The following is a 26273-nucleotide window of genomic DNA, read 5'->3' as shown; positions in this document are numbered from 1 at the left end:
TTTCCATCACGAGTTTGGTAGATACAAGTAACAGTGGCGTTATAATATACTTAGAGAGACACAACACTGCTACGACAACACTGTGTATAATACACTGTATGTGAAAGAAACCTTACTGAGGGCGCAGGAACAAACCATCCTGATGTGCAGAAAGAATAGCAAATATGGCAAGCAACCAGCTTGGCTTCACAAAGAAGTCTTTGGTGAACTTAAAGACAAAGAGGAAGCTTACACGAAGTGGAAGCTTGGTCAGATGACAAGGGAGAATAAAAATACCATTTGAGCATGCAGGAGTGTAATCAGGAAGGCCAAGGCACAATTGGAGTTGCAGCTAGCAAGGGACGTGAAGGGTTTCTGCAGGTATGTTAGCAACAAGAAGAAAGTCATGGAAAGTGTGGGCCCCTTACAGAATGGGGGAGACAACCTATAGACAACCTATAACCATTTTCAAAAAAGGGAGGAAAGAGGATCCAGGGAACTACAGACCGGTCAGCCTCACCTCAATCCCTGCAAAAATCATGGAGCAGGTCCTTAAGGAATCCATTTTAAGGCACTTGGAAGAGAGGAAGGTGATCAGGAACAGTCAACACGGATTCACCAAGGGAAAGTCACGCCTGACCAACCTGATTGCTTTCTATGATGAGGTGACTGGCTCTGTGGATGTAGGGAAGGCGGTGGATGTGATATACCTTGACTTTAGCAAAGCTTTTGATACTGTCTCACACAGTATTCTTATCAGCAAGTTAAAGAAGTATGGGTTGGATGAATGGACTATAAAATGGATAGAGAACTGGCTAGAGCATAGGGCTCAACGAGTAGTGATCAATGGCTCCATGTCTAGCTGGCAGCCGGTCACAAGCGGAGTTCCCCAGCGGTCGGTCCTGGGGCCGGTTTTCTTCAACATCTTTATTAATGATCTGGAGGATGGGGTAGATTGCACCCTCAGCAAGTTTGCGGACGACACTAAGCTGGGGGGAGTGGTAGATACACTGGAGGGTAGGGATAGGATACAGAGTGACCTAAACAAACTGGAGGATTGGGCCAAAAGAAATCTAATGAGGTTCAACAAAGAAAAGTGCAGAGTCCTCCACTTAGGAAGGAAGAATCCCATGCACAGCTATAGACTGGGGACCAACGAGCTGGGCAGCAGCTCTGCAGAAAAGTATCTGGAGGTAACGGTGGATAAAAAGCTGGATATGAGTCAGCAGTGTGCCCTGGTTGTCAAGAAGGCTAATAGCATATTGGGCTACATTAGTAGGAGCATTGCCAGCAGGTCACGGGAAGTGATTATTCCCCTCTATTCGGCATTGGTGAGGCCGCATTTGCAGTATTGTGTCCAGTTTTGGGCCCCCCACTACAAAAAGGATGTGGACAAATTGGAGAGAGTCCAGCGGAGGGTAACAAAAATGATGAGGGGGCTGGAGCACAAGACTTATGAGGAGAGGCTGAGGGAACTAGGCTTGTTTAGTCTGCAGAAGAGAAGAATGAGGGGGGATTTGATAGCAGCCTTTAACTACCTGAAAGGGGGTTCTAGGGAGGATGGAGCTAGGCTGTTCTCGGTGGTGGCAGATGACAGAACAAGGAGCAACGGTCTAAAGTTGCAGGGGGGAAGATCTAGGTCAGATATTAGGAAAACCTTTTTCCCTAGGAGGGTGGTGAAGCACTGGAATGGGTTACCTAGGGAGGTGGTGGAATCTCCATCTTTAGAGATTTTAAGGCCCAGCTTCACAAAGCCCTGGCTGGGATGGTTTAGTTGGGTCCAGGTATGGGCTGCATGGGCAATTTGATGTTGTGGGAAGTTTTCAATGAGAATGTCCAGCAGGACTGAGCCAATCACCGTGCACAGTCTGAGTACAGCACGTCAGTGCAGTTATCGTTATAAACCACACCTGTCATCTTAGCACCACCCCGGGCTGATTGCCAGGAATTGTGCTGCCAGGCCTTGCTTGGTTACCAATGGCAACCCAGACCAGCCTTTCCATGATGTGCCCATGACCAGTGTCAGGCTCACTGGTGTCTAGTTACCCAGGGCACCCATCTCCCTCCCTAAATACGACAGAACAAGGAGCAATGGTCTCAAGTTGCAGGGCGGGAGGTCTAGGTTGGACATTAGGAAAAAGTTTTTTACTAGGAGGGTGGTGAAGCACTGGAATGGGTTACCTAGGGAGGTGGTGGAATCTCCATCCTTAGAGGTTTTTAAGCTGAGGCTTGACAAAGTCCTGGTTGGGATGATATAGCTGAGGTTAGTGCTGCTTTGAGCAGGGGGTTGGACTAGATGACCTCCTGAGGTCCCTTCCAACTCTAATATTCTATGATTCTATGAGGTGGAAAAAGTTGAAGAATTCAATGCTTTTTTGCCTCTGTCTTCACACACCAGGTCAGCTCCCACTGTCGATGTCAATGTAATTTAGGTCGACTTAATTTTGTAGTGTAGACTGGCCCTTATGCAATCACAGAGGATTACAGTGCAAACAATTTATACAGGCTGGTCACATGGGGTTCCGGTGCTGGAGGTAAGATTAATCTATGCAGCATCCTCCCAGCATCTCATGAAGTCTAAACACTGAACACATTCTTATACATCTAACACTTACGTTAACAACACTGAGACATGGTGAACCTGACGGTTCCAGCTCTGCATTTCTCAGTGTCCAGTGAGGCCTGTGGCCTTGGCACGGGCTGGCACCTACTCTGCCAGCATCACAAACCTTAGCAGAGTATTTGCTTTTCCTAAACCCTGGGTGCCTTGCACAATTGTTTAACTGCACAACTACACATAAAGGCAGAAGCCAGCAGCAGCCTCACCCCACACAGCAGCCGTCGGCCAAGGCTGACGCAATCCCCTGCCCCCTGCTACGTCTGGGAGGTGGGACAGCAGGACCCTGTGGTCAGTCGTACCTGGTGCTGTGCAGCAGCCTGAATGTGGCTGGCCGGTCCTTGAACCTGTCCCAGAGATCGGCCCTCAGAGCCCCCAGTGCCAGGCAGCAGGGCCTGGCCTGTCTGGATAATTCAATCAGCCCCCGACCTCTGTTACTGGATAAAGTGTTAAATCGCAACTGTTAAAGAGAATAGTTTCTAATCCAGCAGGGCTGGATAATTGGCACCCAAGAGTACTAAAAGACATGGCCAAGGTGCTGTCTGAAGCACTAACGTTGATTTTTAAGAAATGTTGAAACACTGGGGAACCTCCTGGAGGAAAGCGAATGTTGTGCCAATATTTAGGGAGGGAGATGGGTGCCCTGGGTACCTAGACACCAGTGAGCCTGACACTGGTCATGGGCACATCATGGAAAGGCTGGTCTGGGTTGCCATTGGTAACCAAGCAAGGCCTGGCAGCACAATTCCTGGCGCTCAGCCCGGGGTGGTGCTAAGATGACAGGTGTGGTTGATAACGGTAACTGCACTGACGTGCTGGACTCAGACTGTGTACGGCGACTGGCTCAGTCCTGCTGGACGTTCTCATTGAAAACCTCCCACAACATCAAACCTCCATGCAGCCCACACTGAACACAGCAAGAACTGGTTCACTGGTAGATCTCACAAGGGAATTGTCAAGGGGAATCAGCCTCCCACAGGGTATTTGTACGGGGGCTTCCCATCAGTTCTCAGCCCAAAGACAGCCAGTGTCTTTATCACTGATCTGAAAGAAAATCTAAAACCATTGCCGGAGACGTTAGCAGTGACAGAAGAATTGGTGGCAGGTCAGTGACGGTGGGGCTGCTCCATTCTACAGCTCTGCTCTAGTGAATCCAGAAGCTCTGGGTGTGCTACAGATCTCCCTGGGTGGGTCTCTGCCCCACGTGACGCAGGGGTCAGACTAGATGATCACCATGGTCCTTCTGGCTTTACCTGCTGTGACGCTGTGAAAACCCAGCTCCCAGCAGGCCCCAGCCCCTGGCAGACCTTTGGCTCAGCGCCATTCAGCCTGGTGTGCGAGTCCCTGGGTAACAGACCCTGAGTCCACAGGCCTCTTCCCAGCACGGTCTGTAACAGCAGCCCTGGCTCACGGCCCGTTGGCACCCAGGGGCTGCCTGGTGCCATTACTGCACGGTTTGGGTCACCCGCCCACTCCCCACCTGCCGTCGTCAGCGAAGTCAAGTGAACGGGGAGAGACCCCAATTTACAGCACACGGCGTCAGACCGATTCCTGCCGCAGGAGCCACTCGGGGCAGGGGCCCAGGGCAGGGCTGGGGGTGCAGGTTGCTCACAGCTGGCTGGCTTCTCAGGCAGAGGGATGGGTGGTGCTGGGGTGTCACTGGCAGGGAGTTAACCCGTTGCTGTGACCTCCCTCACGCCCTGTCTGCAGGAACCCTGCCCCATGTGCCCTCTGGGCCGTCCGTCTGCCCCAGCGCCTGCCCCAGCGCCCCCTCCCCAGAGCCAGGCTGGGACTCTGCAGCAGTGACGCTTGCCCCGCCACCCCCCAGGGAGCTCAGGGGCAGCAGGAAGCTGTGCGGAAGCAGGTGGCAGATTGCATCTCTGTGCTGTGTCAGCACGGGACTGAATTGTCATATCGGGTCCCATTTCCACATTCACCCTCCTACTTCTTCCTCCCCCGACCCCTCCCACTGCAGGGCTATAAACCCCCTCCGGGGACCAGCTCCCAGCACAGGCTGAACTGCAATCCCCAGCGCTCTGGACCAGCCGCCCAGACACAGACAGACAGACACAGACAGACACGTGAGTTCCTGCCCCCTCCCCACATTCCTCCCTCCGCGCTGGGTGCTGGGCACTCGGGGGCAGCCCAGCCCCGGGACGGGACCCATGGCTGGCCTTGCCCCGTGTGAGTCCATGGGGCCATCTCTGTCCCAGTCCTTCCTCGGGCAGCTCCCGTGCCCCACAGGGGCTCTGAGCTGGGGGACAGGATCCCTCTCGGGGCCTTTCCAGCCGAGCCAGGCCCCTTAGCAACCAGCCCAGCTTCGAAGCTCCTCCCCTGGGAAATGCCCCCTGAGGTGATGGGGGTGTCACTCTGGGGGTTGCTCTGGCTCTCCTGACCCCATCTCCCTTGTGTGTTTCCCTCCAGGAGAAGCGAGATGGGGCCAGTCGCCTACGTCAGCCTCTGCCTCCTCGGCTGCGTGATCTTTGACCCCTCGCTGACAGGTGAGTCCCTGCCCGGCCCCTCGGAGCTGGAGCCCCGGGCACTGTTGGCCGTGGTGGGAATTGGGAAGTGAATTCATTTTCCTCGGTGCTCCCAGAGTCACGGCCCGTCTCCTGCTGCTGGGGTCACTGCCCTGGGGGAGCCCGACGCACTGTGCCCCTGCCCTGAGCATCACAGAGCTGTAGGGCTGGAAGGGACCTCGTTAGCTCGTCTAGTCCAGGCCCTTGCAGATGAGGCTGGTCTTAGTGATAACTAGCCCAGCCCTGGCAGGGGTTTGTCTGAGCTGCTTTTAAACCCCCGGACAGAGATTCCACAACCTCCCCAGCAGTTTGTTCCAGGGCTTCACTGCCTGACAGGTGGGAAGTTTCTCCTAATGCCCAGCCCACACCGCCCTTCCTGCAGTTTAAGCCCATTGCCCCTTGTTCTGTAGAGGTTAAGCAGACAATTCTTCTCCCTCCTTGTAACCACTTCTTATGTCCTTGGAAACTGTTCTCATGGCCCCACCTCCACCCGTCTTCTCTTCTCCAGACCAAACACACCCAGGTTTTTCCATCTTCCCTCACGGGTCGTGTTTTCTAGACCTTTAATCATTCTCGTTGCTCTTCTCTGGACTATTTCCAGTTTCTCCACATCTTTCCTGAAATGTGGCTCCAGCACTGGACACAAAACTCCAGCTGAGGCCAAATCACTGCAGAGCAGAGCGGAAGAATTATTTCTGGTGTCTTGTGTACAACACTCCAGCTCATACATCCCAGAAGGATGTCTGCTTTTTATGCAGTAGTTTTACACTCTTGACTCGTATTTAGCTTGTGATCCACTAACCCCAGATCCCTTTCCACAGATCTCCTTCCTGGGCAGTCATGTCCCTTGCAGTGTGTGTGTGCAGCTGGTTGTTCCTTCCTAAGTGCAGCACTTTGCATTTGCCCGTTTTGAATTTCATCCTATTTACTTCAGACCATTTCTCCAGTGTGTCCAGATCATTTTGAATTTTAATCCTGTCCTCCCAGCTCGGTATCATCCGCAAACGTTGTAAGTGTACTATTTATGCCACACTCTAAATCACTGATGAAGATACCTTCATCCTTAGAGGTTTTTAAGGCCCAGCTTGACAAAGCACTGGCTGGGACGGTTTAGTTGGGGTTGGTCCTGCTCTGAGCAGGGGTTGGACTAGATACCTCCTGAGGTCCCTTCCAGTGCACTGGCTCCTGCCCTGCCCCTGAGCACCATGGGTAAAGGATCCCGTACCCTATTCAAACCCAGAGGCTCTGTCCTGCTGGGATCTCCGGCTCAGGGCTGGATTCTGGGGGCTTCGTTCTGCCAATGTGGTACTGGTGGCATACCCGGGGAAACCCAGCTTTAGCCTGCAGCACTAGGATCTGAAGGGTCATGCCAGCCAGACACAGCCCCAAATGGGCCCCCGTGTTATTCATCCTAATGGGAAAGCCAAGGCTGTGCTTCTGAAACAGCCGCTAACCGTGCCGGCCGGTCCCCACCATTGACCCCTAGCACCTGCTCTCTCAGTCCAGGCACAAGAGGCGTCCTGTCCCAGGGAATGGCTCTCCTTCCAAGGCAGCTTCTATGGATACTTCTCCCAAGAGAAAACCTGGATGGAGGCTAAGGTGAGAGGCTGGGGGCAGCGGGGCTCAGGGGCTCTGGCTGCAGCTGGAGGCTGGGGGATGGGAGTAAGTGAGCTGGGCTGGGCTGGGCTGGGCTGGGCTGTGCTGGGAGCCGAGCGCTGGCACATTTAACCCTGCCCCGGGCAGAGCCCTGGGAACCAGCTGCTGAGGGCACGGCCCTGCCCTGGCCAGGCTGCGGGGCAGAATATAATGTAAATGTCACCCTCTGCCAGACAGAGCCGGCAGCAGCCAGGGCCGGGTTCTAGGTCTAGGGGTTCCTGTCATTGCTGCAACCAAACCAGCTCGAGCCCCCCAGTCAGCTGGGAAATCACACACTGTCCCTGGGCGCCCCAAAGGCAACACTGCCCCTCTCGCAGGCACTGAGTTTTCAGCTCTCAGTCAGTCAAGCCAGGCTGGAGAGAAGCCCTGTCCCAGCTGGTGCAGTCTGACCAGGAGACCCCCCAGCCCAGCTCTGCCAGCGTCTAGCAGACAAACGCCTCCGTTGTTCAGTCTGTTGGCAGGAGAGTGAATCTTTCATCAGCCAGGCTCAGCACAGCTCTGCTGCCGTTTGTTCACACAGCAGGACAACATTTCATTGCCCTGCAGTTACCACTCAGGTGATGTGTGCCCAGCACCAGCCAGACGGATGGTTTCCGGTCATGCTCAGCACCTAGGTGTGCTCCTGCAGATACGGAGCCTGTGCAAATCACGTGCCCTGAGCAGGGGGAGCCAATCAAACCTCGCCTACATCAGTGCGGGCACGATCTCCTCTGGACCTGACACGCTTGGCACGAGCCGGGTCTCACTGGGACGCCAGCAGGGACGGCCTGGCCAAGGTGGGGTCAAGCCTCCCTCTGGCGCCCGGCTCAGGAAGGGCGTGTTCCTGACTCGTATTACAGAGCATGGCCTATCTCACATGAATTGTGATGATTTTGACATATTGATGTTAACCCATTTGTTAAATGCCCCCCACAATGTAACCAGTGAGACAGCTGGTCTCACGAAGGCCGTGTACACACGTATCACCACCTCCCTGCTCCGCGCCGATAGTCCGAGGGTTGCACATTCTCAGCCAGGATGCCACGTGGACAAGCCCCCAAGCACCTTCCACAGCCCAAGTCCCTTGGCTCAGCACAGTGACCTTTGTCAGCCACGCCGGGGTGACCGGACAGCACGTGGGGAAAACCGGGACGGGGTGGGGGGCAGGGTAACAGACGCCTGTATCAGACAAAGCCCCGAATATCGGGACTGTCCCCATCAACTTGGCACAGCTGGTCGCCCTAGCCACACCTGTGATCTCATCACAGCATGACAGCAGGTGTGTCTGACAGCCCCATGGCCCAGGGCAGGCCAGGGCCCAGCGCAGAGCCAGGGGCTGGTACCCCCAGCGATTCGGTGATGCCAGCAGGGCCAGGGTGGGTGTGTGTCTGGGCCGGGTGTGCTGGGGGGCGTGGAGGTGCAGAGGGAGGGAGGCAGTTCTACCCACTCCCCCCATTGCTGCTGGGGGTGGGGAGAGGCGCTAAACCGCGGTCCTGTCCTCACAGCCCTTGCTGCCGGGGGAGGCAGCGCCCCAGAGCAGGGCTGGACTCTCTCCTGCTGCTCCCTGCAGTGGAGCAATGGGGTAACTGGCTTGTCTCTTCTTGTCCCAGGCTGAGTGCCAGCGCAACGGGCATGGGGCCCATCTCGCCTCCATTCACAGCGCTGGAGAAAATGATATACTGGCCCATTATGTCAAGAGGCACCACAAGAAGACCAGTCCCGTCTGGATCGGACTCTGGCATCTTGACCAGGTGAGTGCCCCGGACCCGCTCTGCTCTGCGCCTGGCAGCCGCTTCTCCCCAAGCCCCTGGATTCTGTTTCTCTGCTCGGTGCTGTTCTGGGGGCGCGGGTGCCACGAGAGAGGATTTCCATCGCACGGGGGTGAGAACGGGCTACAACTGTCCGTGTGTGCGTCCCAGGATCAGCCCCACACGCCCGGGGCAGGGCACAAACCGCTATTATTAATGTGTGTGTTTGTTCTGCTAGCGCCACGCGACCCACCCAACCGGCCCCTGTGCTCAGACTGGGCAGGTCCAGTACTAGAGCCGGCCCCGGCCCCGATCCCGGCCCCACGCAGAGCAAATGTCTAGACGAGGGCCTGGGGAAAGGGGCGGCCACGCAGGCAGCGAACAATGCCAGGGCAGCAACGCCTGGCAGCGCTGTCATTTGGGTGTTTTCCCTCCGGAGTCTGAGCTACATCAGGTGGGGATCACCTGCCCAGGGGCACCACAGTGGTGAGGTCTAAGGGGAGCCTGGAGGGTCCCAGGAACCAGCAGGCACAGGCTACGGGGCTGGCAGGACGGGGAAGCAGCAGATCCCCCGAGGTGCAGAGGCATGAACAGTTACAGTCAAGGCGAGCCACAGCGGTTCTGGGTTGGTCCTGGGACAGCCCAGCTGAGAGCCAGGCTCTGCAGGCCAGCGCCGCCCGGGGGGGCCTCTCCTGTGGGGAGCAGAGTAACGCTCCATGGGGCTGGGTTCAGGGCAGCGTCGCATCGCCAGCAGACATGAGAGGAGGAGGCAGCAGCACGGTTCCCTGGGACAGCGCCTGGGATGGAGCCGCAGGCGTCGCCTGGCGGGCTGTGCTGGAGACGGACGTGGAAAGCTCAGGGCATGTGGGGTGCGCTGCTCTCAGCGATGTGGGGATGGCAGAGCAGGGGGGCTGGAGACTCTCCCCTCACTTGCTGTTTTCATGCTGTCAAGGCCTGGGGCAGGTCCTGGTGTAACTTCAGCTGTCAGGAAACGTCGCCCTGGTTGCTAGCGCTGACACTGAATATCAATGGTCGGTGTGAGCTGGGCCAGCCTCTCCCCAGGCCCTGCCCATGGCCCCTCTGTCTCCGGCGCATCTCTCGAGCTGTGTAATCTGGGGTTTACAGGGTCTCTCCTCTGCTTTGTCTCTGCAGAATCTAACCTGGAGATGGACAGATGAATCCCTGGTGAACTTCAAGGCTTGGGATAACGGGCAGCCTGATGGTCCAAAGAAAAAGGAACACTGCGTAGTGTTATCTCATTATGCAGGTAAGCAGGGGACTCAGCCCCACATGCTCCTTCCCGAGGGGCCCTGGCAGCCTCCGACCTCACAGGGGCTGAGATACTGATCCGGGCTGGCCCCAGCGCGCTCTGGAGTGTAGATCCTTGCTCCTCCCTCTCCCCAGCCCCATCCTGGGAGGGCAGTCAGGAGAGAACCCCTTCTCTCAGCTGGGAAACGTCCTGCTTCCCAGATCCTGGGTCAGTCTGTGCCTGCCCCAGTGCCAGGCAGAACAGATAGTCGCACACGCAAACACACTCACACACACGCACACCCTGGCCCAGAGGGGGGCTGTGCTGAGCTTTGAACAGCTCTGAGCGGCTGTTGCACCCCTACTCCACGGCAGCAGGGTGTCGAGCAGGCAGAACTGTGCAAACAGGGATCCACACACTGATTTGGGACCGGAGCTGCATTTGCTCCCTCTCACGGGGTTGTGTTACTCACAAGCATTCGCACACACCCTGTGACTGGCGGCTGAGCCCGCCCGGGGACAGATGTTGCTGTGGGTGTAGCCAGACCCCGGCGTGCAGGACCTGGAGGGGTGCCTGGCTGTGGGGCCAGCTCACTCAGCACGGAGGGAGGCAGCAGCCCAGTTCCTGAGCGGGTGCCCCCGGTCCCGGGTTCTCGCTCTCCTCTGCCCGCTGGCTGGTGTGGGGGGCACGTGGGGTAGGGGAGGTAAGAGCAGTAGCACATGGACCAGCCGTCTCCCCTTTCACACTGAGCCTCGGTGTCTCTTTGCAGGATGGGGCTGCCCCCACCTGGGGTGCTCGGGGCTCAACCCACCCTCCTCTGCCTCGGGGCCCTGCACCGGAGCTGGGATCTTCTCCGAGGGGCTGGAACGGGGCAGGGGAGGGGTCACTGCATGGCAGGAACAGCCCAGCCTGCCCCACCCCACGGGTCTTTTCTGGTTTTCTTTCTAGATTTCCAGAAATGGGACGATTATCCCTGTGAAGACAAGTTCTCTTTCCTTTGTAAGCACAGCCCCTAGGAAAGGCAGCTCGCCTGCACTTGGCGGCTCCCAGCGCCTGGGCTGTGAGTGAATCGGGTCCCACCAGCTCCCTGGCAGACCAGCTCCTGTGTCCCCGGGTACAAAGTCCATTCTGCAAAGCATCGCTGTGTTAATCCCTGTCACTGCAGCTCCGCTCTGCCCCGTCGCTCTCTGTCACACCCACCCTCTCCTCTTCTCATCCATCCCAGCACAGTGACCTGACAATAAACTTTCCCTGCAGCATTCAGCTCTGTGTGTGTCTCCTCTCTCTTGTTCCTGACTCTGCCACAGACTGGTCCATGGGTCGCCTGACTCCGGCCTCAGCACCCCAGAGCTGCCTTCCAGGGGGAGGAAAGGGAACAAACGAGGAATGAGGAGGGCCTGGCCTTCTGGTAATAGCAGGGGGAACTGGTACCCGAGGCAGGGCCCGTTCATACCGCTCCCTCTGCCTCTCCCTGTGCGCTGCCCCCTCCTGTCCCCATCCCAGCGCTCCAGGGAGGGACGTGTCTAGACCGCCTGCAATGCACCGCGCACACCTTGCAGAACAAGAGCAGAAACAAAACAGACTGAGCCAGGACTCCTGGGTTCATTCCCAGCTCTGCTGGAGGCCTCCTGCGTCAGCCGGGAACATCCCCCACCCCCTTCCCTAGACACCTCGGCAGTGTTTGGCTCCTCTGAGCATTCCCAGAGGACCCCGACTTTTACTGGCCCCGCCTGCCTACAAGACCGGGGGCTCTAGACTATCTTTCCTGCCCCGCCCCTTTGAGGGCCAGGGGCTATTGACTATTGCACCAGCCCCGCCCGGCTTGAGATCTGTAAACTGTGTACCTTGCCTGCCTGCTTGAGGGTCGAGTGCAACAGACTGCTTGTCTGCCCCGCCCGGTTTGAGGGCCGGGGGCTATAGACTGCGTGTGCTTGCTAGCCCCGCTTGAGAGCCAGGGGCTAAAGACCACTCTGCCTTCCCCGCCCTGCCTGAGGACTGGGGGCCATAGACTGCTCACCCGCCCTGCCTGTTGGAAGGCCGTGGGTCGTGGGTGTCGTACCAGCTCTGCCCTACGTCAGGGCCAGAGGGCTACAGACTGCCAGGAAAGCCTGCCCCCCCTGCGGGACGGGGTTAAAGACTCCTAAGCTGGGAACTTATTTCCCTAGATCAAGGTGCTGTGGCCTTCCTCAGATCCTGGGCCCAAGAAGGGGTTGCGATGCCCCAGCTGGACCGTGCCACCAGCCTACAGGTGGTGGAGAATGCGGGTATCTAACCCCTAACGAAAGGGGGCTGCCCCCTTGAACAATTCACCGGCCGCTAGATACCGGCGAGCCAAGAAACCATGGATTTCGGCAAATTCAGGAAGCGGTGGGCCGACCACCAGCAACATCAGCAAGCGGCCCAGCTACAGCAACAACAGCAGCTGCTGGGCATGCTGGGCACGCTGCAGCAACAATTAACCCGGGACTTGGTGAACAAGCAGCAGGAGCTGCAAAGACAACGTGTGCAGCAGCTGGGTGCCCTGCTGCCTAAACCGGCTGGCCTGGATGAACCCCGGGGTCGATCCCTGCCCACGGCCCTGCCACAACTGCACCTTACAAAGTTGGTGCCTGACATCGACCCTCAGGCCTCCCTGACCACATTTGAATGGGGAGCCTCCGCTGCGGGTTGCGCCCCGGACCAATGAACTGTCCTTTTGGCCCCATACCTGACGGGAGTTCCCCAGGCGGCCTACCGGGCCCTGGCCGATGACGAGGCGTGAGACTATCAGGCCATGAAGGCCGCTATTTTGTACGCTCTGGACTTCAACCCCGAAACCTTCCAGGGCTGGATCCGGGAGAAGGCATACCTCACCCGGGGCCCATCCTCGTGCCGTGGTACAGGGACTCAAGGATGCCTGCCGGGGTGGAGAAGGTGGTGCTGGAGCAATTCTTGCACATTCTGCCTACCTAGGAAAAAACGTGAGTGATGAAGCTGATGGAAGACTTCTTGGCTGCAGAGAGGCTGGCTACTCCAACCGGCCCCTGGCCCGGGCAGACGAGCCCTGGAGGGAAAGCCCCACACCAGGCTTTGCGGGCTGTCCAGCCCCGCCGGATCCAAGAGCCAGGCCGCAGTCTGTCCCAGGCCTGGGCGGCCCTTGGACCCCCCAGGGGCACTGAGTGCGGACTCGAAAGATCGGGTCTGGGAGGCCCCCAGAAACGTGGGCCCCTGTTTTACACGTGGCCAGATGGGACATCTGCGACACCAGTGCCCGGTGATGGACTGCAGCTTCGGCCTGGTCTACGCCACAGAGGGGTGAGCCCGGGGCCCAACTACCCTGAAAGTCATGATCACCGTCAGCGTAGCAGGGAGACATTGGAGGCCATGGATGACACGGGGTGTGGCCAGACCCTCATTCTGAGGGGGCTGGTCCCCGAGGACGGACAGGTCCTTGGGCAGGTCGGCCTTCGATGCATCCATGGAGATCTGAAGTTCTACCCCACACTTTCTGTCTCCCTGACCATTGAGCAGGGCACCCGGGTGCTTCTAGTGGGGCTGGTGCCTCGCCTCCCGTACCCTGTTATTTTAGGCCGGGACTGGCCAGATCTTGCAGAGGTCCTACAGAGGGTAGGCTGCCAAGTAGGCCCAAGCAAGGGGACCCCAGAGGCAGAGGCCCCAGACCACCAGGAGCCCCACACCAAAGACAACCATTTGGGTCCCATCCTGGAACCCCCCGGAGACACGGGGACCCAAGAAGGAGAGATCCCACTGGCAGGAATGGACCAGATTGACTCATGGGAGCCGGGGGATGCCTTTTGTCGGGTCCAGCGGGAAGGCCTCACTCTCAGCCGCACCTATGACCAACTGGCTGACATAGATGGGGTGGTGGCTGACCCCTAGCGGGCCGCCCAGTGGCCACAGTTTGAACTGCGCCATGACCGACTGTATCGTGTGGAGTGGGACGACCGGACTTCGACCCCCCCACACCCAGTTGGTAATGCCCCGGACCCATCAAAGAGCCGTGTTGAGACTGGCCCACGATATCCCAGCCGCGGGCCACCTGGGACTTGACAAGACCCTGGCCCGAATACTGGCCCGCTTTTACTGGCCCGGGGTGTACCAGGAATTCCGGGACTATTGTGCCTCCTGCCTAGAGTGTGAACTAGCAGCTCCAGCCAGCGTCCCGTGGGCCCCCTCTTCCCCTGATCGAAACACCCTTCAAAAGGGTGGCCATCGACCTAGTGGGATCTCTTCTCCTCATCCTAATGGATTACACCACCCGCTTCCCGAGGCGATCCCCCTGAAGAATGTGACCACCTGGACAGTAGTGGGGGAACTCATCAAGGTATTGGCAAGAGTGGGTTTACCCCGAGAGCTCCTCACGGACCAGGGAACCAATTTCACCTCCTGACTGATGTGAGATCCTCGGGATCTGGAAGCTCCAGACCACGATCTACCACCCGCAAACCGACAAGTTGGTCGAGACGTTCAACTGGATCCTTAAACACATGCTCCGGAAGTTCCCCCCTGAGGATCTGCGTAAGTGGGACCAGCTGATCCTACCCCCCTACCCTTAGCCATCTGCGAAGTACCATAGCCCTCTACCCAGTTCTCGCCGTTCGAACTACTGTTTGGCCAACAACCAAAGGGAATCCTAGATCTAATGTGGGAGCAATGGGAGCAGGCCCCCTCACCAATGCAGGGGCTGCTGCAGTACGTCCTGGACCTGCGAGAGCACTTTCAACAGACCAGGGACTCTAGCCCAAGAGAGGCTGCAAACCACCCAAGCCACCCAGGCTCGGAGATACAACCAGGCAGCGTGCACCCGCTCCTTTGAATTCGGTGACCAGGTCCTCATATTACACCCCTCCACCGAGTTCAAACTCCTGGCCCGGTGGCAGGGGCATATGAGGTCATCCGCCAGGTTGGCCTGGTGAACTACGAGGTCAGGCAACCCGACCGGGGGAAAAAGAAACAGGTTTACCCCATTAACCTGTTGAAGCCCTGGCTGGAGCGGGAGGGTCTGTTAATCAACCCTCAACCCCCTGATCCAGACCTGGGACCACAGATTCCTGAATGGGAAGACCTTGGCGAGCCCCAGTTGGGTGCTGACCTAAGAGAGACCAAGAGGCGACAAGTGGAACGGCTGGCGGAGACTTTCACCACCACATTTACAACGACCCCCGGAATACCACCCGGGTGTACCAGAACATCCAGATTCGTCCCAGCGAGGTGGTGCGGACTGGTACAAGATCTCTCCCCTGTCATCTACAAGCTGCAGTGGAAGAGGAGGTCTGAGCGATGTTGAGACTTGGAGTGATAGAACCCTCAACCAGCGAGCGGCAGAGCCCCATTGTGCTGGTACCGAAACCCGATGGGTCACGTCGATTCTTTATCGACTTTCAGCACGTTAACACCATCTCCAAGTTCAATGCCTACTCCATGCCACGGATCAACGAATTACTCGATGGGCTCGGGGAGGCCCAATATTTCACTACACTCGACCTCACGAAGGGGTACTGGCAAATCCCCCTCGAGGCCAGGTCGAAGGAGAAGACTGCATTTGCGACCCCCAGTGGGCTGTAGCAATTTGTGAGGATGCCCTTCGGACTCCATGGGGCACCTGCGACGTTCCAGCCGCTGATGGATCAACTCCTGGGGCCCCACGTTAACTACACCACAGCCTACCTGGATGACATAGTAATATATAGCTGCCACTGGAGTGACCACTTGAAGCAGATGACCGCAATCCTTGGGACTTTGTGGAATGCTGGGCTAACTGTAAACCCTCGAAAGTGCTGCATAGGGTGGCAGGAGACCACCTACATTGGGTACACCCTGGGTCGGGGAACCCTGCTGCCCCTGATCGGGAAGGTGGAAGCCCCGCAGGAATGGCCCCGACCAACTAACAAGAAGCAGGTGAGGCAATGCCTGGGTTTGGCTGGTTACTATTGACATTTGTACCTGACTTTGCCACCATTGCCGTGCCCTTCACAGACCTGCTGAGGAAGGACCAGCCGCTCCAATTCCGGTGGACACCAGAATGTGACAGGGCTTTTACTGACTTGAAGAACGTGCTGTGCTGCGAGCCCGTTCTCTACAGCCCCGACTTCAACCACACCTTCGTGGTGCAATCGGACTCCTCGGCTGTCAGATTGGAGGCCGTTTTCGCACAGAATTTTGATGGGGAAGAACACCCCGTCCTGTATATAAGTCACAAGCTGTTTCCTCAAGAACAGAAATATGCGACCATAAAAAAGAGGCGCTGGCTGTGAAGTGGGTACGGGAGGCCCTTTGGTACTACCTCCTCAGCAGCCCGTTCGTTGTCATCATGGACCACGCGTCCCTCCGCTGGCTCCACCAAATGAAGGAGACCAACGCCCGGGTAATCCGCTGGTACCTCGCCCTGCAGCCCTTCGCCTTTCCATTCAACATCGGGCAGGTAAAGAGCACGCCAACGCGGATGCCTTCTTCCGCTTAGGGGAAGGGGCACAGGCCAGCCCTGGAGACCGGGAGCTGGATTTCAGGGGCGGGGTGTGTAGCAAGGCGCTGTGGCCTTCCTCAAAGCCTGGGATGTAAGGAGATTGTCAGCCCCCCACTGACACTGAGCAGGGGCCGGGTCGGCATCTCTCAGCACCAAAGGACAGGGCTGGTCAAGGAGAAACCAGGACCCTGAGACAGACAGCCGCCAGGGCCAGTGGGGAGAGGCCAATGCTCCAGGTCAGCTTGATTGACAGGCCGGGCAGGCAAATGTGGGGGGTCTCGTCCTCCGTGTGTGCCTGGGCAGACTCAGGGCCAAGCTAAGGACAGAGCCGGGCCTGAGCCAGGGAAGCCAGAGACAGAGGGGCCAAGGAGCCACCCAGGGAGCTGGGCTGGAGGCAGAGCTGCAGCCACACTGGGGCAGGGTGAGGCCGGGGCTGGGGCCGTCCGGAGCCGGGTGCAATGAGTGAATGGCTGGGGGGAGTGAGAGGGCCCCGGGCAGGGCCTGGCGCACAGAGATGCCCCTAGCCCAGATGGGAGGGGCAGTGACCCCGACGGGGCGACGTTGGGGAGAAAGGCCCTGCCCCTTAGCGCCGGGGGGCGTATGGCTACTTTCAGAGCCTGTGTCTGACCCGTGCCTCCCTGCAGTGCAGCCAGGCCTGGGCAGTGGCCTGGGACGTGTGCGACACAGACTGTGAGCGTCCCTGATACCCCAGAGACACTGTGTGGGGTCCCCGGGCCAGGGGACAACGTTGGGTGTTTTGGTTTAACCTCCTTCCTCTTTTATTTATTTATTTATTTAATTGGTGGCTGTTTAATTGTGTTGCTTTGAACCATCTGCAATGGTCAGTGGGTCAGGGAAGAACCCAGTGAGGAGGGAGCCCCCCAAGGTGGGGACACCCTAGCCCCTGCCCTAAGTGATTGCGACGAGATTGGGGGTTGAGCCCCCCAGAATCCTGAGCCCAGCCTTGTCAGGGTTACGAGGACCTCGCCACACCGGGGGGGGGGGGGGGGGTCTCGAGGTCAGGCAGGCCCCTGGGTAAAGGGAGGGGGAGCTGACTTCTGACGAGGGAGATATTAGGTGAGCTTGTCGGCACCAAGCAAACGATCAGAAGTGGGGGTTTGCTTAAAAAACTACTAGAGCCAGATTTCCGTTGTTTCTCTTTTAATTTATTACTTTCCATTATGCTACCCCAGAGTCCCAGATCATGGCGGGGTTTGTATCATTTAGTTAGTAACTCGCAGGTTTGCTTTTATGTCCAGGCTAGAAAAAGAAGCTCAAAATTGTCCCCCGTGTTCTGCGAATTAACGATACGGTTTATGCCAAGTTTTATGTTGTAAATAAAAGTTTTGTTCGTAAAAAAAACCAAACAACCAATCAATGAAGCAAAAGCTGCCAGGCCCGTCTGAGGGCCGCTACCATCCTGCCCCACCTGCCACGGACCCACAAACCCTGGGACCTAGAGGAGCTGCCCTCCACAGAGGACCCTGAACAGTTCCTGAACCTGCCGTCAAGTGACGAGGAGCCAGGGCTCGACTCAGGAGACCAGGTACCCTAGGGAGAAGGTGGGAGGAAGAAGCCCAGGGGAGCTGACTATGGTCCGGCTGAGCTTGCACTCGCTCGGAGTCAGCATGTTTCAGCCAGAGCCCCGCTGAGCCAGTGACGGAACACCCCATCGCTGACAGGGCCCTGGACTGGGACGCAATGGAGACGGGTGGGCCTGCATCCCCCTCCCTCCCTCCTACCCCGACCTAGGGTGATCGCCCATTGAGGACCAGAGCCTGTCCCTTGCTGCCTGCCATGCCCTGCCGGAGGGCCGGTGTGGATTAGCGGTTCACCCTGCTAAGGGCTAGAGATTGCTGCCCTCCTGCCCTCTGCTGCCCTGCCTAAGGGCCAGGGTTTCGGACCATTTCCTCGCCCACTCGGGCTATAGACTGCCACTCATCCTGCCAAGGGCTCGAGACTGCTTGTCTGCCTGCCCTACAGAAGGGCCAGGACATAGACTGCCACTCGCCCTGCCAAGGGCTCGCGGCTGTGTTCCTCCCAGTACCGGCCTGCCCTGCCAGAGGGCTGGGCCTGAAGCTGGTTCCTCGCCCCTCTGGGGCTAGAGACTGCTTTCTCCCCTTGCCGGCCTGCACTGCTAAAGGGCTAGCTCGGAGACTATTGGCTTGCCCTGCTGGGGCGCTGAAGGCTGATTCCTGCTGCCGGCCTGCCCCTGGCTGAGGGCCGGGCCATAGAGTGTTTGCCCACCCTGTGAGGGCAAGAGACAATTCCCCCCTACTAAGGGCCGGAGGCGGCCTCTTTAAGTGGGACTCCCAGAAGGGCGTAGGTGCTGGGAGGTGTGGCCTGCCTTGGAGATTGAAACTGCGGGAGGGCCACCGGCACCGCCCACTACAGGGGATCTTCTACAATAATGTTATAGAAGTTAAACTCCGAAAGAAATGTGCACTTTCCCATGACATATGCAGTGTAAATTGTAAAAAGGAAAAAGAAATGTAGACCAAATTTGCTACTTAATTAAAATCCCACAAGGGCTCAAAAAGAAGCCAGAAGAAGTTGTGTTTTCTTTTTCAGATCGCTGTGCTTTAAGAACAAACAGAACAAAAACAAGGTGAAGACTGTACTTTACATTTTAAATGAGCCCACTGAACTTTGTGGAAAAAGGCCAGCCCAACAGTAGACCAGGTAAAAAAAAAAATCTGTCAAAGAAACAAAACAAACCATGGTTAAAATGGTTCCATTCCTCACAGTTAAAGGCATGGAAGAGGACTAAAAATTGCTTTATTTTTCAAATTCTTAAAGAAGAAATCTGACAGCCAGTGATGTCTCTGAATGCGAATTTCAGTCCTGATACTTAGGGACAGGTTAACCCTTAGAAGGAAAAGTCCCTTACAAATTTACCCCACTCCAAGGATATAGAATCATAGAATCATAGAATATTAGAGTTGGAAGGGACCTCAGGAGGTCATCTAGTCCAACCCCTGCTCAAAGCAGGACTAACCTCTGCTATATCATCCCAACCAGGGCTTTGTCAAGCCACAGCTTAAAAACCTCTAAGGATGGAGATTCCACCACCTCCCTAGGTAACCCATTCCAGTGCTTCACCACCCTCCTAGTAAAAAACTTTTTCCTAATGTCCAACCTAGACCTCCCTCCCTGCAACTTGAGACCGTTGCTCCTTGTTCTGTCATCCGCCACCACCGAGAACAGCCTAGCCCCATCCTCCCTAGAACCCCCTTTCAGGTAGTTAAAGGCCGCTATCAAATCCCCCCTCACTCTTCTCTTTTGCAGACTAAACAAGCCCAGTTCCCTCAGCCTCTCCTCATAAGTCCTGTGCTCCAGCCCCCTAATCATTTTTGTTGCCCTCCGCTGGACTCTCTCCAACTTGTCCACATCCTTTTTGTATTGGGGGGCCCAAAACTGGACACAATATTCTAAATGCGGCCTCACCAATGCCGAATAGAGGGGAATAATCACTTCCCGTGACCTGCTAGCAATGCCCCTCCTAATGCAGCCCAATATGCCATTGGCCTTCTTGACAACCAGGGCACACTGCTGACTCATATCCAGCTTTTTATCCACTGTTACCCCCAGGTCCTTTTCTGCAGAGCTGCTGCCCAGCTCGTCGGTCCCCAGTCTATAGCTGTGCATGGGATTCTTTCTTCCTAAGTGGAGGACTCTGCACTTTTCTTTGTTGAACCTCATTAGATTTCTTTTGGCCCAATCCTCCAGTTTGTTTAGGTCACTCTGTATCCTATCCCTACCTTCCAGGGTATCTACCACTCCCCCAGCTTAGTGTCGTCCGCAAACTTGCTGAGGGTGCAATCTACCCCATCCTCCAGATCATTAATAAAGATGTTGAACAAAACCGGCCCCAGGACCGACCCTGGGGAACTCCGCTTGTGACCGGTTGCCAGCTAGACATGGAGCCATTGATCACTACTCGTTGAGCCCTATGCTCTAGCCAGTTCACTATCCATTTTATAGTCCATTCATCCAACCCATACTTCTTTAACTTGCTGATAAGAATACTGTGAGAAACCGTATCAAAAGCTTTGCTAAAGTCAAGGTATATCACATCCACCGCCTTCCCCACATCCACAGAACCAGTCACCTCATCATAGAAAGCAATCAGGTTGGTCAGGCATGACTTTCCCTTGGTGAATCCGTGTTGACTGTTCCTGATCACCTTCCTCTCTTCCAAGTGCCTTAAAATGGATTCCTTAAGGACCTGCTCCATGATCTTTCCAGGGATTGAGGTGAGGCTGACCGGTCTGTAGTTCCCCGGATCCTCTTTCCTCCCTTTTTTGAAGATGGGCACTATATTAGCTTTTTTCCAGTCGTCAGGGACCTCCCCCTGTTTTTCCAGTCGTCCAGTTAAATTAAAGCCCGTGCAAAGATTCCAATGGATGTTGAACACTGGCCTCAGAGACATTGTCTAAATAACAGGGATGGTAGAACAAGATACTTACAAACACCCACTTGTAATATTTGTAATAGATTTGATACTAACCTTGTTGTTATTACCAAACCTTGCAATAAACAATGTTAAGGGGTAACCCTGTAACAATATATATAATGCGTATAGTTTTAGGGAAAACCTTTAGGTATGCTAGAAATGGTAACTAGAAACACACCTCATGTAAAAAAGCCTTATGGTAATGATGCTTCTCAGCTATTACCTGTGGATAAACATAACACTTGGCACACCAGAGAAAACATTACCAAACCTGGCCTGTTGTATAAAAAGGAAAACCGAGGTACATCACCTCATGAATTTCATGAAAGGACAGTGGGATAATCTATCCTAAACCCTTAAATGGTTGAAGCTATTAAAACTTGGCCTGCATATAGAACAAAAAACACAGGCAAATATGGGGTTAATTCCTCTGTTTTGCCTGCAGTCAGCAAAGAGATTTGTAAAGGGAAGGGGTATTTTAAGCAATAATCTGCCAACCCCCAAAAGGGGTAGAAAAATGTTTTTTGCCTTTCAGAACTTCAGGAAAAGCTGGCACCAGCAAAACAGCCAAAGAGAAACCCAAAGTACCATTGATCTATTGCCAAAGATCGTGTTTTGTGCTGTGTGTCTTGTTGCTAGCATTGTTGTGTATTGTGTTAAGAAAGGGGATATAAAGGATTAAGAAGCACTTTAACTGTATTTACAGAAACAAATGTTGCAGAAGGGCAGAGATCAAGAAACACCAGTCTGTGAACAGGGAGACATCCACAGGTGATAAAGGCATGTTTAACGGCAAAATATGCATGGGACGTAGATCCTGTAGGGCCGGCTCCGGTGCCCCCTGGAGCCCCATGCACATGCCGTGGTATATGAGGCACTGCCGGCCCTACAGCCCCTCAGTCCCTTCTTTCTGCCCGGGACAGTTGCTGGAACTAGCCTTGCTCTCTGCAAGTGCAATTCCCCTTCTTTGAAGTGTTGTTATTCGAAGTACTTTAGTTAGTTTTAAGTAGTTGTTAAGTGTTGTTAAGTGTAGTTAGATAAGAAGTCCCTGCGGGGACTTAGAGCGGCTGGGCCATGCCCCGGTCGCCGGGATTCAAGCTGTGTGCCTGCTGCGGGAAGGCCTTCCTGCTCAGCGACCCCCGTGATCGGTGCCTTAAGTGCTTGGGGGAAGAGCACAGGAAAGAAAAGTGCAAGATCTGCAGGGCTTTTAAACCGCGGACTCAGGTTGGAGGCTCAAGAGGACGATTCCCGGCACCGAACGGCACCCGGGACCGAGGACGTGCACAGCACCGCCGGTCCAGTGGCTCGGGGTCTCCCAGGGGGGACAGTCGGCGGGAGAGCCAACGCCCCCACAAGGCAGTGCAGCAGGTGGCAGTCAGCCCCAGGTTGGCCCCAGGGACAATGGCTGCAACAATGGCCTTATTGGGCCCCATGAGGCATCCAGATGGGGCCGGGGCCCCAATCCATCCTGTCATCGGGGGTACAGTCCATGCCTCCAGCTCAGGAGAAGGCCCATATACACCATTCCTCGGACGAGGAGTTGGACCCCATGGAGGGCCCTCTACGGGTGCATCCCTTTGACAGGAGCCAGGGACCACATGGCGCCACTGGAGGATTTCAGGGTGCACCAGGAGCTGCTCAAGAGGGTGGCCTCCAACTTGGGGTTGGAGGTGAAGGAGTTAGAGGTCGATGATACCCTCTTCCATGTGCTGGTGGCGGCCGCCCCAGCGATGGTGGCCCTACCAATCCACAATAGGTTCCTCAAAATTGTGAAGGCCCTGCGGCAAACCCCTTCCTTGGTCGCCCCTACATCACAGGTGGTCGAGAAAAAGTATTCTGTCCCGGCCAAAGGGTTCGAGTATTTGTTCACTCACCCGGCCCCGGGAACCCTGGTGGTAGACGTAGCCAACCAGCGTGACAGGCAAGGTCAGCCAGGGTCCACTCCCAAGAACAAAGACGGCAAAAAGCTGGATTTGTTTGGGAGAAAAATGTATTCCATGGCAGCCCTGCAGTGCAGGATTGATGACCATCAGGCCCTCCTGGGGAGATGTAATTTAACTTGTGGGACTCCCTCAGGCGGTTTGCTGAGACCCTAACCCAGGACCAGGCTGCAGACTTCACCACCATTCACGGTGGCTAGGGCAGCGCTCCAGACGTCCTGTGATGCTGCTGACTCGGCGGGTAGGGCCATAGCCTCCGCCATTGCCATGAGAAGGTGCTTGTGGCTGCAGTACTCGGGCCTGTCCCAGGAGGTGCAGCAATCGATCCAGGACCTGCCCTTTGATGGGTCGGCCCTGTTCTCCAATCAGACCGATGCAAGGCTGCACAGTCTGAAGGACTCCAGGGCCACACTTCGCTCCCTGGGCCTGTACACCCAGGCGCAGCAGCAACCAAGGCTTCTGCCTAGATCCTTTCAACCCTACAGAAATAGGGACAGAAATAGGGGGTTTAAAAGACAAAATCAGCCCTCCAGCAGGGGCCCCGTCACACTGGTTGGGGGGGGGGGGGGCATTTGTCTTATTGATTAACATGGATATGTCAAAATCATAACAGTTCATGTAAGATATACCAGGTCAGGCACCATTGGAAAGACTATATCGTGCTGAGTAAGATACTAATACTCATGTTCATGTAATATATGTAAAATGAAAGTTATGGATGTATTTGATATTTCTGTATGTCAGTTTGGGCTGGCTGGGACACACCCCAGACAGAGGAGGCAAGACAATAGCCTGCTTGATGGCCCATTGAGGCACTCACAGATGGGAGGGGCCCAAGCACATTTGAAGAGTTACCAGGATCGGCCCATGTGACTCTGGACTCCAGTTTGGTTCTTGTGACTGCCCACAGGCCGCATGGCCGGTGGAGGGGGTTTATAAGATCAAACCACAGGATCCATTTTGTCTTTGTTCCTGTCCAGTCTGCACACACACACCGATCAATCCATCTTGCGACTGAACTGAAGGACTTATACCCATCCAAGTACTGGATGTGAATCAGAGGGAACTATACAAGCCTGCGACTCCACATTTCTTCCAGAAACCTGATGTGCATGAACTTTTAATCATCTGTATATCTGTGATTGCTCTAATCCCCTAACACTTCTCTCATGGTTTGTGTCTTTCTTTTTACAATAAACCTTTAGTGTTAGTTACTAAAGGATTGGCTGGCAGCGTGGTATTTTAGGTAAGATCCAAACTTACATTGCTCTGGTGCTGTGGCTGACCCTTTGGAGTCAGAGGGAACCTTTTTAGTAAAGAGCACAGAGTTTAAATAACTGGTCTCTTTACTGGACCTAGTGCTGGTTTGGGGAGCCTGGAGCTGGAATGCAGTAAAGGGGGCTGTGGGCATTTGTGTACTGGCTTCTGTGGGGATTCAGAAGTGCAGTTTGTGGCTGGTTGGGAAGTCTGGCTACTGTGCCACCCACCAGTGCAGGGAGAATCTGCTCTCCGTTTGCAGCCTGCCCTGACCTTGGCATTATCAGTTGGCTACCCTAGGTACGGACGGGTCACAGTGGTGTAGTCGGAAGGACCCACAGAACCAGAACATTTGGGTTTTGGATCAGAACCTCACGCTATTCCAAATTTTGAAATTTGATATTGAGAGTGTTAAAGATTAAAGCTACTCAAGATGAGTGAGCAGAGATCATATGATGATATGAGCACAAAACAGCTTAAACAGCTATGCAAAGAGAGAAAATGAGCTCCTAAAGAGAATATCTCAAGACAGAATATTAGAGATCTACTCAGAAACAACGGCCTGGAAACAAGGTCCCCCGCTGACTCTCCTGCAGAAGGAGCAGCTGCAGAAGATGGGCAGCAAGCCGATAAAGATGGATGGAGCCTCCAGCGTGAGAGAGAAAGGGCAGAGTTTCGCTTATGGGAAAAGCGACAGGAAGCTGAGATGGCAGCTGAGATAGCCGAGCAAGCTGCGGAAAAAGCTCATCAGAGACAGATGGAATTGGCCAAACTCCAGCTCCAGATCCAGGAAGGAAGGAAGGATCCGCCACAGCAATCTGAGAATTATTTGCTCCTCACCAGCAAAGATCTGGAAAGGATCTGTCCCATTTACAGAGATGACGAGGATATTGAAGAGTTTTTGGTTACTTTTGAAAGACTCTGTAGTATTCACCAGGTTCCTGATGAGAGAAAGATGCCTGTTCTACTCACCAAATTGACTGGAAAAGCCAGGAAGGTATTTAATGAAATGGAATTAGAGGATGCCTTAGAGTATGTAAAGCTTAAAGAGGCGGTATTGCAAAGGTTTAAAATTACTCCCGAGTCTTACAGGCTGAAATGTAGAAATGTTAAGCTGTCTGATAATGTTACCTATGTTGAAACTGCTCACAAACTGCTTGGGTATATGAAAAAGTGGGTTGAGGGGGCAAAGGCTTGTAATAATTATAACAGGGTTATTGATTTGTTTGCTAGAGAACAGCTCCTGGAAATAGCACCCCACTATATCAGGGCAGCCATTCTTGATAAAAACCCTGATACTATTTTGGAAGCTACACGGATTGCAGATGCTTTCATAGAAAATAGGCACCGGGAGGGGCATAAGTCTCAAGGGAAAAGTAACCCCTACTCATCACAGATTAAAAGGGAGGATGAGTCCATGAATAAGACTAGCCCCAATGTGGCCAGGAAGTCTTATACCAACCCAGAGGTCAAAAGTGCTCACCCGGGGGGGAACCTGCCACATGCTTCCAGTGTGGACTCGCTGACCATATAAGGAGAAACTGTCCAAACCGTGGGGACAGGAATAATCCAAGGCCAGCAATTCATTCCAACGCTGTCACTTTAAGTACAGAGACTGGCCAGGTACAGGAGGATCCCGCCACCTTGTGTCGGGAGACGGATGCTGCAGTTGTTAATGCAGCCACTTTGGAAATCCCCAGCGCGGGGAGTGAGGGCTGCCTCACTAACTATGTGAGGGCAGGGATGGGAAGGGGCAACGAGGAATTCATAAAGAGCTCCACGGTCAATGGGATTGTGTGCACTGGATGGAGGGATTCTGCCTCAGAAATTACCTTGGGTAAAAGGGAATTGGTCCAGGAAGAGGATTATTTGCCAGATACGGGTGTGAATTAGGTGGCTCTTTCTGAGTACAAGATAAAGGTGCCTTTAGCAAAGATCCACCTGGGGTGGGAAGATTTTAAGGGTGACATGGTGGTAGGGGTACGGGAGATGCTCCCGGCGGATGTTTTAATAGGAAATGACATTGTAGTTCTTAAGGGTAAGGTCAATGTCATCACTGGATCACAAAGAAATTATGGTGTTGAAATGGATTCCCTATCTGATGATGAGGGAATTGGTGAACAGATGGGGAAGTCTCTGATGTTGCCAGTTGAGAGTGAGTTGGATGTGCCCGAGACGGCTCTGAATTTGAGTGAAATTCAGAAGGAGTTTGTTAGGGCTCAGCAGGAGGATGTTTCTTTGGAGGGGGCCAGAAGGGAGGCGCCTAGCCTAGCACTAGCATGAGAAGGAGCAGGCAGATTTTTCATGCAGGAGGGCTTGCTGTACAGAGAATCCCCTGTAGGGAAAAAGCAGCATCATGACAGGAACTGTAAGCAACTTGTAATACCTGAAAAGTATAGGGGAGAATTAC

The 26273-nt window shown here is 55.0% G+C and overlaps 1 protein-coding gene across 1 annotated transcript; it reads left to right on the top strand.

The window, feature by feature from the left end:
* Positions 1-3690: 3690 nt before the first annotated feature.
* LOC137152265 (C-type lectin BpLec-like) lies at positions 3691-10993 on the top strand. Its single transcript, XM_067546806.1, has 6 exons — positions 3691-3701; positions 5021-5097; positions 6617-6714; positions 8361-8501; positions 9651-9765; positions 10696-10993. The coding sequence occupies exons 2-6, from the start codon at positions 5031-5033 to the stop codon at positions 10761-10763; spliced, it is 489 nt and encodes a 162-aa protein (XP_067402907.1). The 5' UTR covers positions 3691-3701; positions 5021-5030; the 3' UTR covers positions 10764-10993.
* The last annotated feature ends 15280 nt before the right edge of the window (positions 10994-26273 follow it).

The sequence above is a fragment of the Emydura macquarii genome, unplaced genomic scaffold (assembly GCF_026122565.2).
Source record: "Emydura macquarii macquarii isolate MOO-44397 ecotype Brisbane River unplaced genomic scaffold, CSIRO-AGI_Emac_v2 contig_1148, whole genome shotgun sequence".
Taxonomy (NCBI): Eukaryota; Metazoa; Chordata; order Testudines; family Chelidae; genus Emydura; species Emydura macquarii.
Note: the sequence above shows the minus strand (reverse complement) of the source record. Positions and strands in the feature narration are given on the sequence as shown.

Bases quoted from the DNA above. Each gene is read 5' to 3' on its own strand.
- LOC137152265 (XM_067546806.1), top strand. From the start codon at position 5,031: ATGGGGCCAGTCGCCTACGTCAGCCTCTGCCTCCTCGGCTGCGTGATC. The intron at 8,502-9,650 runs GTGAGTGCCCCG...TTGTCTCTGCAG, and splicing joins GACTCTGGCATCTTGACCAG to AATCTAACCTGGAGATGGAC. The intron at 9,766-10,695 runs GTAAGCAGGGGA...TTTTCTTTCTAG, and splicing joins AGTGTTATCTCATTATGCAG to ATTTCCAGAAATGGGACGAT.